Source organism: Cebus imitator, unplaced genomic scaffold (assembly GCF_001604975.1).
Source record: "Cebus imitator isolate Cc_AM_T3 unplaced genomic scaffold, Cebus_imitator-1.0 Scaffold32, whole genome shotgun sequence".
Lineage (NCBI taxonomy): Eukaryota > Metazoa > Chordata > Mammalia > Primates > Cebidae > Cebus > Cebus imitator.
This window is the reverse complement of record NW_016107347.1, coordinates 1,788,670-1,800,919: the sequence shown is the minus strand read 5'-3', so window position 1 is coordinate 1,800,919 and position 12,250 is coordinate 1,788,670. Positions and strand designations below refer to the sequence as shown.

The following is a 12,250-nucleotide window of genomic DNA, read 5'->3' as shown; positions in this document are numbered from 1 at the left end:
AAAAATACAAGGAAAATTAGCGAGGCATGGTGGTGCGTGTCTGTAGTCCCAGCTACTCAGGAGGCTGAGGCAGGAGAATCACTTGAATCCAGGAGGCAGAGGTTGCAGTCAGCCAAGATCACACCACTGCACTCCAGCCTGGTGACAGAGCAAGACTCCGTCTCAAATAAAATAATAAAATAAAATAAAATAAAATATTCTTTTCTCTTCCCTACATCTAAAATGTAATGTAATAAAATATAGATAATTGAGAGTCTTGAAACTCATTTTCTAGCCCTGGCTCAGTCACAAATTTGCTGTATGATTTTAGATACTGCTTGACTTCTCCAGGTTTTAGTTTCCTTAGGTAAAATGAGGGTAGTCATAGGTGATTCACCTCTTAAGTCTTAAGATCTATGAAATTCTGTTTATTTTTCAAGACCACTCCTCCCGTAAAGCTTTCTCCACTGTTTTGTGTTAATTCCTTACTACTCTGAATTTCTTTAAACTTTTTAATAACAAAATTTAATTTTCCATTCACAGTGAAGTCATATTACTGTCCCTTATCTTGAGCACCTGAGTACCTGGGGGTGTGGTAGGTGTCCTTCTTATTTAATAACAAGTTATTTTTCCTCCTTCAAAGCTTTGTTCCGTCGAAGCTTGTGCCATCAGACGGCATTAGTTACTACCTCTCCAAGGGGTTGTCATTTACTGGTCACTCTCAATCATTCTCTTTACTCCCTGGTGATTTTAACACCTGAGAGGGTCCCCCACTTTATCTTTCCCAATGATACCGCCTGGATGATCCGTCCAACACCCAGTCCTCTCTGATTCTTGATCACACCGTGTCTTCACCTTTTCCACTTCAGAAAGTCCCATGGCCACGTTTTTTACCTTGCTGACCCTGACAATTCTACCATTTTCAAAATCTGTTTCCAGCACTCTTTCTGGATTACCACCTCCTATTCTTCTGGCTTATTTTTCTGACATATCCAGCAGGCAATGATTTGACCTCACTGATGTCTCTCATCAACACTATCACCTTACGCAAGCAGTCTTTCCCTTCTTGGTTTGCTTTCCTGTTTCTCTGGAAGAGATTTGATGCTCTATCATTATATCTGCTTCTTTGCAATCAGACAGGAATTCCCTCATCCATCACCCCCCAAACCAAACCTGTCAGCTTGCCTGCAAATGTATCCCTATTCTCTCTCTTCTCTCCTGTGGCTATGGATAAAGTGACCCTGTTCATATCTAAGGTTAACTCTGTCACTCAAGATGCCATGTTCTCTCATCTTCTTTAGGACCTTGCTGTCTTGCAACGTGATCCTCTCTCCAGCATCATCAAGTTCTCTCTGCTATGAAATTATCATCATTTGCAAATTAGGCTCTAGGATGCCTAATCTTTAGAAAAATATCTCTTCTTTGACTACATATTCCTCTTTTATCTGCAGTCCCATTTCTCTAGTCTTTCCAGCAAACCAGGGTAAAGCTATGCACTCTTGTGCTGCCATTCTGTCTATTACCCACTTCACTTAGGCTTCAATACCCTCTATACTCGGAAGCTGGCCTTGTTAAGTTCACCAGCGATCTCCATCTTGTTCAACCCCATCTTCCTTCTTCACCTTGCTTGACCTTTCAGGAGCACTTGCTACACTGAAAACACTCAGTGACTTCACACTCCTGTTTTTCCGCAACTTTACTGGCTTCTTCTTAATGACCTTTACTGGCTCTTCCTCTGCCTGACTTTCACCGTCTAGAGTTCACCTCAGGACAGTCATTCCCAAGGCATGAACCTATACGAGCAACATCAGCACCACTTGCGAACTTGTCAAAACTGCAAATCCTCAGCCTCACAATCGGTTTAATCTAAGAATCATCCTTGATTTTTCTTTTTGTCTTACACCTGCATCCTCTTGAGCAGCAAATCCTCCTGGCTTCGCCCTCGTGATATATTTCTAATTAATCTGCTTCTCACCGTCCCCCTTCGACCACCTTAGCCCATGTCTTCGGCAACTCTCATGTGTGCCGCTTCAGTTGCCACTTCCTTGCTTGCTTCTTTTCTCACTTCTCCCTTTCCCTGTCATGAGCTATTATCCTCACAGAGTGATCTTTTAAAAATAAAAATTAGCCATGTCACTACCCTGCTCAAAACCTTCCACTGATGTTTGAATAAAACTGCACTTAGAAACATTACATGATCTCACCTCTGCCCCTGTGTCTGATCTCACCTTCTTCTACTTTTTCCTTTAGTCCTTCTGGTCTAGACACATGCCTTCTTTTTTTTTTTTGAGACAGAGTCTTGCTTTGTCGCCAGGCGCCATGCTGGAGTGCAGTGGCGCAATCTTGGCTCACTGCAACCTCCGCCTCCCAGGTTCAAGCAATTCTCCTGTCTCAGCCTCCCGGGTAGCTGGGACTACAGGCGCACGCCACCACGCGCTAATTTTTTTTGTGTATTTTTAGTAGAGATGGGGTTTCACCATGTTGGCCAGGATGGTCTTGATCTCTTGACCTCGTGATCTGCCCACCTTGGGCTCCCAAAGTGCTGGGATTACAGGCATGAGCCACCACGCCCGGCCCCGCAGGCCTTCTGAATGTTTCTTCCCCACAGGACCTTCACACTTGCTATTCTCACCGCGTGGACTGTTCCTCTCTCCTAATCTTTGCAGCGCTGACTCCTTCTTGTACTTGTCTCAACTCAATTATTTTTTCAGAGAGGACTTCTAATCTCCTGATGGAATGTTACCCCCTCCCCGAATCACTCTCCATACACTATACTCTATCATTATGTCATAATATTTATTACAATCTGAATTTATCTGACTTATTTGTTTACATATTGTCTACGTTTGCCGAAAATATGGGAGGGGTTTGGCTCTGTAAAACTGTGGCCTCATCACTGTTGTATATCCATGCCTAGAACAATGCCTAGCACACAGTAGGCATTGAGTAATCATCCACTGAATAAATAAAACTTATAGGAGAGAAGTTTAAGTCAGAAAGGCAAAAGTCTTGTGTGGGGTAAATCTTTTTTTCTTTTTTTAGATAGTCTTTCACTGTTGCCTACGCTGGAGTGCAGTGGTGTGATCTCAGCTCGATTCAACCTCTGACTCCCAGGTTCAATCGCTTCTGCTGCCTCAGCCTCCTCAGTAGCTAGCATTACAGGCATGTGCCACCACACCCAGCTAATTTTTGTATTTTTTGTAGAGACAGGGTTTCACCATGTTGGCCAGTCTGGTCTTGAACTTTTGACCTCAAGCGATCTGCCCGCCTCAGCCTCCCAAAGTGCTGAGATTACAGGCATGAACCACTGCACCTGCCCAGGTAAATCTCTTAATTCACCCATATATGTGGCAGAATACTTGCTCTACAAGAGATAACTGAAACCCATTAGTAGTTTCCCATCTCACATTCAGCATAGAACATACCCACAAGAACTAAATGGTGGCAAAATTATCCAGGCAATGCAAATTTCTCTATCTATCTCTGTTTTGTGACCAGCTATGTTTAATTGAATTATCTTAGACAAATCAGCATAGTGTAACTCGATTGTAACTAGATATTATACCATATTATTCTGTATTTCAATTTCTGCTAGTCCAATAAGATTACATGCTATGTAAGATACAGACTACATCTTATGTTTTTCTTTTAGCACCTGGAGGACCAAGAGAGTACTGAAGTAACAGGTAAATCTGAGCACGAAATTTCCGGATACTCAAGAAAAGCTATCAGTTGTCTCACCTTGAATAAATCATATAAGTTCTCAGAGAACTAAAGGGATAGAATCAAGTAAAAATGAAATAAAATAACATCAAAAAAGTATTTGTATTTCTTTCTTTCAATCTGGAACTTGCAGTCATTCTCAAAAATATTTTTTGAGATACTTTGGTGTGTTAAGATTTACCTGCAGCTGGCCAGGTAAATCCCTTAATTCACCCATAAATGTGGCAAAATACTTGCCTTTGCAAAGCTTCATAGCTCCTTCTCGATTTTTTTCAGTAACTCTCAACCACACCTCATAGTACAATTTTTCATAGGCCAAAAAGGCATAATGCTCAGTTTCAAGACACAAGATTTTAAAAATGACTGCCATACCTTCAGGAAATTTTGTTAAATTTTCAGTTTGGTTCTCAGCAGTGAAATCCTTCTTATCTGCAGTAATCTCTGGTTTTGGAAGACTAAGCACACTTGAGGATTTCTCTTCTGAAACTTTATGTGGCTTGAGATCTAGAAAACCCAAAATGAAACTTATAAGGTAATGTTTTGTAAAATGATATAATGACTGCGAATGTTTATATGAACAAATACTGAACAAGTTGCTTTACAATGAACAAGGTGCCTTTTCTCCCACTCTCTTTTGAAAGACTAAATATAAGAAAGCCATTAAGAGGCAGGGATTCTTAAAATACAGTATAATGTTTGTTTGCCATTAACAAACAGGACAGTATTTGCAAAGTTCATACTCCCTAGGAGGTAGCTGGTTCTTTATGAGCATTATGACCAAATAGTAGAGTTGTCGTCTTGTTGTGCTATGTAGAAGAGGCCAAGCAATTTGTTTCTACTTTTACCTGGCAACGGCAACTGAGATGTAATTTTTTTTTTTTTTTTTTGAGACAGTCTCGCTCTGACCAGGCACCAGGCTGGAGTGCAGTGGCGCAATCTCGGCTCGCTGTTAACCTCCGCCTCCTCATTCAAGCAATTCTCCTGCCTCAGCCTCCCGGGTAGCTGGGACTACAGGCGCACACCACCACGTCCAACTAATTTTTGTACTTTTAGTAGAGACGGGGTTTCACCGTGTTGGCCAGGATGGTCTTGATCTCCTGTCCTCGTGATCAGCCTCCCAAAGTGCTGGGATTACAAGCGTGAGCCACTGTGCCTGGCTGATTTTTTTTTTAAGTTTCCAAACTTAAATTCATTCATTACTGTGAAAATATAGCTCTTAAATGTATCTCTCTAAGAAATAGGTACAACAGGAAACAAATTTTAAAGAATCATCCAGGATTGGGGAGGCAAATACATTTCAATCTGTGTATGTGCCAACCCTGGCTGAACAGTCCTGACTGCTTCAAGTACTGTGCTGAAAAGACTTCCACAGTCTCATTCCATTTCAAAAGGAGAATAAACACTGCTTGTTTAGTGCTGTCTGCCCAGGCTGCAGGAGGTCTGAGAGGCAGCATAAGAGCCATCAGCTTCTGATCTCTGATTTCTCTGCATCACATTTATAAGTCATTGTTCTAGCCTTAATCTTTGGTTTATCAACTCTGTCATAACTAGATGTTTCTATTGGCTGTGTTCATTATAGACAGCTGAACTTCAAGTATTATATTGTACCGTACAAAATTCCTCTATCTGGGTATTGTAATTACTCAGTTTACTAAAGAGAAGCACTGAATTTTATTTCATCTCTAAATTCTTCAGCATGCTGCTCCTGAGAATGAAGACATTCTCCTACTCACAGCAGCATCATCTACCCAGGAAATTAACAGTAATTTATCAATGTCCTCTCTTACAGAGTCTCCTAATCAAACTTGTGCAGTTTCTCCAAAATATGTTTTATAGCTGTTTTTTCTTCAATTAGGGATCCAATCAAAGCTTAGGTTTCACATTCAGTTTTTATATCACTTTAGTCTCTTTTAGTTTAGAAAAATCATCCCTTTTTTTGTTGTTGTTTTAATGACGTTGACTTTTGAAGAGGCTGGGCTGGTCATCTTATAGAATATCTACATTTTGGTAGACATTTGTCTGTTTCCTCTTGGATTCTGGTTAAGGATTTTTGGCAAGAATTCTCTACAGGATTGTATTAGTCTGTTTTCACACTGCTTATAAAGATGTACCCAACACTAGGTATATCCACAGCTAAAAGGTATATCTACAGGTAAAAAAATGGACCCACAGTTCCACATGGCTGGGGAGGCCTCACAATCATGGTGGAAGGCCAGGAGGAGCAAGTCATGTCTTACATGGATGGCAGCAGGCAAAAGAGCAAGCTTGTGCAGGGGAACTCCCCCTTATAAAATCATCAGATCTCATGAGACTTATTCATTATCATGAGAACAGCAAGAGAAAGACCTGCCCCCAAGATTCAATTATCTCCCACCCGGTACTCTCACAACACATGGGAATTCAAGATGAGATTTGGGTGGGGACACAGCCAAGCCATATCAAGGGTCTATGGCACTTTGTGTTGCATTACATGGGAACCCACTTACTGCTAGATTGTCTTATTGCTGGTAGGAGTTTGATTACTTAGTTAAGGTAGAAAATGCTTAATATTTCCACTGTCAAGATACATTTTCCTTCTTATAATTTGTAAGTACATGTGGGTTGATATTTTGATAGCTTACAAATGTCCTGTTCCCCAATGAACTTCAGTACTTCCTTTCATTTTAAATTAGTCAGGTCTCCTAAATGCATTTAGGCAAATTTTAAACACAGAGGATGAAAACTAAATGTTATTTACATCTTAGTTTTCTCATATAACTCAGCCAGGTCTGTAACATACAGGTCACAGTAGGTTATGTCATCAGCTGTCACTGGTTATGTCCTAAGAGGCCACTGCTAGGTGTTAATTCAGTTACAGACATTTAACAGGAATATGCACTATGCTAATGTATTACCTAGATTAAGATCAGATGTATCCTGAACAGCTGTTTCATCTGTATCTTCATTTTTCTTTGTAAAAGAAGGCAGTTTTTTGGAAAGATTGTCCAGATGATTATGCTGAAAGAAAAAAAAAGACTTTTAGACTTATACATGGCTGAAATTTAACTGTCACAAATATGTTAAATTGATAAGCAATGATGAAAACATATTTTTAATGACCAGAAAATAAAGTTTATAAATTAATATCCTACAAGAGACTAATTAACCCAATTCTAGTTTTTGTTAACTAGTCATAATTTCCTGTAATTTCTTCTGGAATTTTCATAGAAATGCAGGGTGTTTGGAACATATGAAAATAGTCACTTTGAATCAGAGTTTTAATGAACTGGCCAGGGAGGGGAAGGTTGGGGCTGTGGTCCTACAGGTAGGCTGAAATAGAACAGGAGATCATTCTGCCTCTCTGAGCTTCCAAGAACTCACAATCTCTTAGTGGTATCCTAATAGCTGATGGGTGAGGAAATTTTAACTGAATAAAAACTCCAAAATGAGTTATCAGAGGATAATGATAGGAAAGATTCTGCCTAAAAAGGCTTAATATAGATAGGAGAGGTTATAAATAGTGAGACTGAAAGGCAGGATGGGGGAGCGATAGCAATACACTGCAGAGAACTTCTACTTAGGTGCAAGACCTGAAATTAGCATTCCTTATCACATGCTGGTGAGAATATGGATTTGATGGGGAAATATTAGTCAGCTAGGTCAATGCAGGAAAGAATTAAACAACATCAGGAAAGACAGATTACATAATAACATGCAATATATCAGCTCTTATAAATACTTTTATTTGATTATTGTTCATTATATTCAGTTACCTGAGACTGATACAACTCGTTCAATTCAGATTTTAAAAAGGGTGGTATTTTGCAGTTCCTAATATCCATTAGATAATTTTTTGTTGTCTCAATTTCCTTCCTGGTTGATGTTTCCATGATTATGCAAAAGAAGACACAGAACATTTTCAGGTGTTATCCATTTGTGCTTTAGCTGTAACTCCCACAAAAATGAATGTAATCACCAACAATAACACTGATAGGAATTAACTTGTTAGATATTTTTTGCCAGATTGTTTTGGTTCATTTTCTCATCTTTTAGAATTAGTTACATTTCCTACTTTAAAAATCAGACTCTCATATAAGATAGGGAATAGCGGTACCAGGTGTTATTTTGATTTTATACTTGATCTCAAAAGGCGAAAAACCACATAGCCCTGTAATAGTTAAACTTTTTGAGGTTTTTCAATTCTCTGAGGTTTAAATGACAGCTAGAATTACTGGTTTTCATAATTTCAGTAGCAGTAGTAACAAAAAAAACCTAAACAAATCAAAAACAAAAACATGAGGCATAATTTGCGAATAATGTGGTCAGTGGTTATAGACTTAAATAAAAGCAATTATGATAATCCTGCTTTCCAAGACCAGAACCCCTATACTGGGGAGACATTACATAGGGAAGGCCAGTGAGATGTAAACTGAAGTCATAGGGTAAGTGTCCAGGAGCTTTTAAAGAGGGCTAACTCAGCTGGGAGGTTTTTCCTTGTCCTTGCCTGGTGTCTTTTCCTGCTTCCTGAAATATGATGGGAGGCTGCAGCAATCATTTTAACTATAAAGTAAACTTGAGAATGGAAATCATGTACTAAGAATGTTGGAACAGATAAAAGGAAGGAATCTGAATTCCTGATGATGTTGTGGGGCTCCCTACCATAAACTGCCTACCTCTGACTTTTTTCACATTAGGAAAAATAAGCCCCTTTTTAATACAAGTACTGATTTGGAGGTTTTCTGTTAAATGTAGCTGAACTTAATCCTGCTTGAAATAGTTTTCATTTTCAAGTGCTTATTGCATGACAGGAGTTTTGCAAAGTATTTTACATTTAATCTTATAGTAACTATATGAGTTACTATTTTTTAAGATTTTACTCTAAGTTCTGGGGTACATGTGCAGATCTTACACAATTGGTTTGCTGCCTCCAGCCCCTCATCACCTATATTAGGTATTTCTCCTAATGTTATCCCTCCCCAATCTCCCTACCCCTGCCAGCCGTTCCCTAGCTCCCCACCCCCAAACAGACCCCAGTGTGTGATGCTCCCCTCCCTGTGTCCATGTGTTCTCATTGTTCAACACCCACTTATAAGTGAGAACATGCAGTGTTTGGTTTTCTATTCTTGTGTCAGTTTGCTGAGAATGATGGTTTCCAGATTCATCCACGTCCCTGCAAAAGGCATGAACTCATTGTTTTTGATGGCTGTATAGTACTCCATGGTGTATATGTGCCACTTTTTCTTTGTCCAGTCTATCTTTGATGGGCATTTGGGTTGGTTCCAAGTCTTTGTTATTATAAACAGTGCCACAATGAACATACGTGTGCATGTGTCTTTATAATAGATCGGTTTATAATCATTTGGGTATATACCCAGTAATGGGATTGCTGGGTCAAATGGAATTTCTATTTCTAGATCTTTGAGGAATTGCCACTGTCTTCCATGATGGTTACTATTTTTATCCTCATTTTGTGGCTTGAAAAACCAAGCACAGAGAGGTTAAGTAACCCCTTTCAAATCACATTACCAATAAGGGGTGGAATCTAAATTAAAACCCAGGTTGCTTGCCTCCAAGCCCATGATCTTGACAACTGCACATGCAGGGAGCCAGCAGTCCCCCATTGTGAGAGCTGAAAGAGACCTCAGATATTTGACAGTTCAATTAGCCTCAGTTTATGGATGGGCAAACTGAACTCCTGAAGTAAATGTTACTGAAGTGAAACAACCAGCCAGCATCATACATTTGGTAAGTCATCAAACAGTAACCGATTGGATCTGTGAACAGTGCTCTTATAGTAGTTGGCCTGTCTGGAAATACCAGACAAGCATGACCAAAATACAACCTTACTTAAACAACTTTCACTTCCCACTGAAAGTATATTATCTCTATTGCTTCACTGGACTCACTCATCAATCTACGGCAGTCTGGCTGCTGCCCACCACTTTCTTAAAATTATTCTCACAAAAGAAAGTAATGAACCTTCTAACTTAAAAACCAAAATTCTTTTATTCATTCCGATTTCTGATTCTTCCATGGCATCTTACATTTGCTGAGAAACTTCTATTTCCTAGAAACTTTCTCTTTCCTTGACCCAGTTCATTTTCCACATTGCCAACACTTCTTTTTCTGTGACACTCATCTAATTATATTTTCCCCTCTTCTTTAACAAGCTTTCACTGGCTTGCTATTACATACCTATAAGTTAAAACTTGAAATTGTTAATGTTTTAAAATTTAAAAAACTTGAATAGATAATATAAGCATATGGACACAGTTTTAAGAACACTCAAAAGTACACAATTCTGAAGTACATCCTAGCCCCCGTCTCTCAATCTCCTTCCCCTCAGGCAATCACTGTCTTTCAGAGAAGCTTTTAGGGATACTCTGAGAATGATGGTCTTCAAGGTGCACTACCTTAAAATATGGCACCTTGGAACACTGAATATTTTCAGCTGAAGGAATCTGAGAAAATGGTAGAAGCAGGGAGGTTATTCTCGCCTTCCCTCTTTCCTTCTTCCCTGAAGCAGGACATAAAACCTAGAGAGGATTTTCTGACCTTCCCCTTAAGCAGCTCATAAGACCCTTCCATGGAGGTGCCCTTGTAATACCTGTAGGAAAGGAGGATCCGTATCTCTGAAGACAAAGGCACACAGAGAGGAATCTGAGCAACAGATCTCACTATAGTCCCCCAGTTTATTACCATTAGATTGTGCTTTTTGTGCCCTATCATATTTCTCTATGAGTGTTTATTCTTCATCATATCTAGAATAAAGATACTCAGGCTTAACCATTTATTTGGGTCTTCATTTCCTTATGAAGGCTACCATGTCATGTAAAACTTAAGCTATCCTCCCTGCAGACCAGTATATCCCTTCCAGTTTGTCCTAGGGGAGGTGACCCATGAGGCTTAAAGTCTTATCTCAGCACCCCTCTAACACATTTCACAAGACAACCCTGACATTTTTATGAAGAAGTATATTAATCCTGAAGTCATTCTGAAAAGGGGCCATGAAAATGTGTACAAAGATAGTATCATATGTACTACTACATATTCAACAAATATATCTGGCTGCTTCTCTCTATGACAAGACAGCTGGAGTTGAAATCCCCAGTGAGGACTAAAAGGAAACCAAACCATATGATGCTTAGAGCACATTCCTCCTGTGAATTATAAGAACCTTGAAAGTTTATGACTGTGTTCTGCATTAAGTTCCAGAATATTTATTAGTATATTAGCATCACCAAAACCACAGAGAGGGCCTTGAGAGCTTTCTTGCTTAGGAGAGGAAGAGCATCTATCTAATGGTCAAATGGGCTTCCTCAAGAGACAGTGAGGTCATCACACAGAGCTGAATGACCACTTGGCAGAACTGTTGAAAAAGAGAGTTAAATAACATCTGGGCACCTGGTAGGACACTTTGACCTATTCCACTCTCAGAGTCTATTACTCTGGGCCTTTTCAGGTGCTTATGCGTACTTTGGGGTAGAATTACCTCGTTTTGTCTATCTTTTCTTTCCAGCGTTTTGAGGATGCTGTGTCCCTATGTGAAAGGAAAGGAAAATATGATGAAAAGGGGCAATGATCTCAGCTTAAAAACAAAAACAAAACCCCCCACTACTATATGATGAATTGTTAATATTACAGGAGATGAAGGGCTGTGAATTCATTGACGTAGTCACCCAAAGTTAGAGCACCTGCATATCCCATTTCCTCAACCATTGCATGCCTAATACTAATTAGAACACATTATTGCATTAGCTTACCTCCATGTCTTTTCAAAGAAATCTTTACCAAATGTGTCTGGTGGGTATTTTGGAGGCATAGCCAAAGATTGCTTGTATAAATCAGCTAGGTGAGCTGCAACTTTAAACATAAATATATTTAACTTTTATCCCCACTTCTTTATAGGGCAACACACAATCAGTACACAATTACTCATTTGAGATGCCTATTAAGAGCCTATAATTAATCCATCAAGTGTTTACTAGGATTTACATGACAAAGCTGTAATACAATAGTAAACTAGACTACTTTTATGAAATATCCTACTAGAAAACATACAGCTTAGAGTTAAAACGTAAAATGCAGTGATATCTCATTTATCCCATATTATTAGGGGAAGCGATATTCCACTTAACTGAATTTCCTCCAATCGGAAGCAGCAAATCTTAAAACAAATTAACCATAATATTGAAATTGCTTTTCTGAATATTTTCCTGCTTCCTGAATCTAAGAACATGAATATATGACAACGGTTGTTCAACTATTTAGGCAGCGATTCTCAGAGTTCATTCACAAAACACGATCTTGGTGGGAAGTCAAAGGGAGATTAAAAAAAGGAAAAGGTTTTCATGTTTCGTGGTTATATGACCTTGGGAAACACTGATATATACGAGGTTAAATAGGTTTCATTACTTTCCTGCATTCTTAATTAACATACATTGTGACTCTCTCAGAAAATAAGACAATATGAAGCATTATCCAAATTTATTTTAATATGAAACCCATTTTTGAAGGATCCTTCTCATAGATGAGTGTTTTAGAAAATACTATGGGGAAATGTTTACTA

At 39.0% G+C, this 12,250-nt stretch overlaps 1 protein-coding gene across 1 annotated transcript in view; it reads right to left on the bottom strand.

Annotated features, from left to right (window-relative positions):
• SPAG17 (sperm associated antigen 17) overlaps nt 1-12,250 on the bottom strand; it is a 246,270-nt gene that overhangs the window by 26,447 nt on the left and 207,573 nt on the right. The window contains exons 39-43 of the mRNA XM_017524168.2: nt 11,445-11,544; nt 11,174-11,221; nt 7,455-7,554; nt 6,597-6,699; nt 4,075-4,206 (exon numbers count right to left, since the gene is read on the bottom strand). Coding sequence (XP_017379657.1) covers nt 4,075-4,206; nt 6,597-6,699; nt 7,455-7,554; nt 11,174-11,221; nt 11,445-11,544 — 483 coding nt within the window. The remainder of the gene's footprint in view (nt 1-4,074; nt 4,207-6,596; nt 6,700-7,454; nt 7,555-11,173; nt 11,222-11,444; nt 11,545-12,250) is intronic.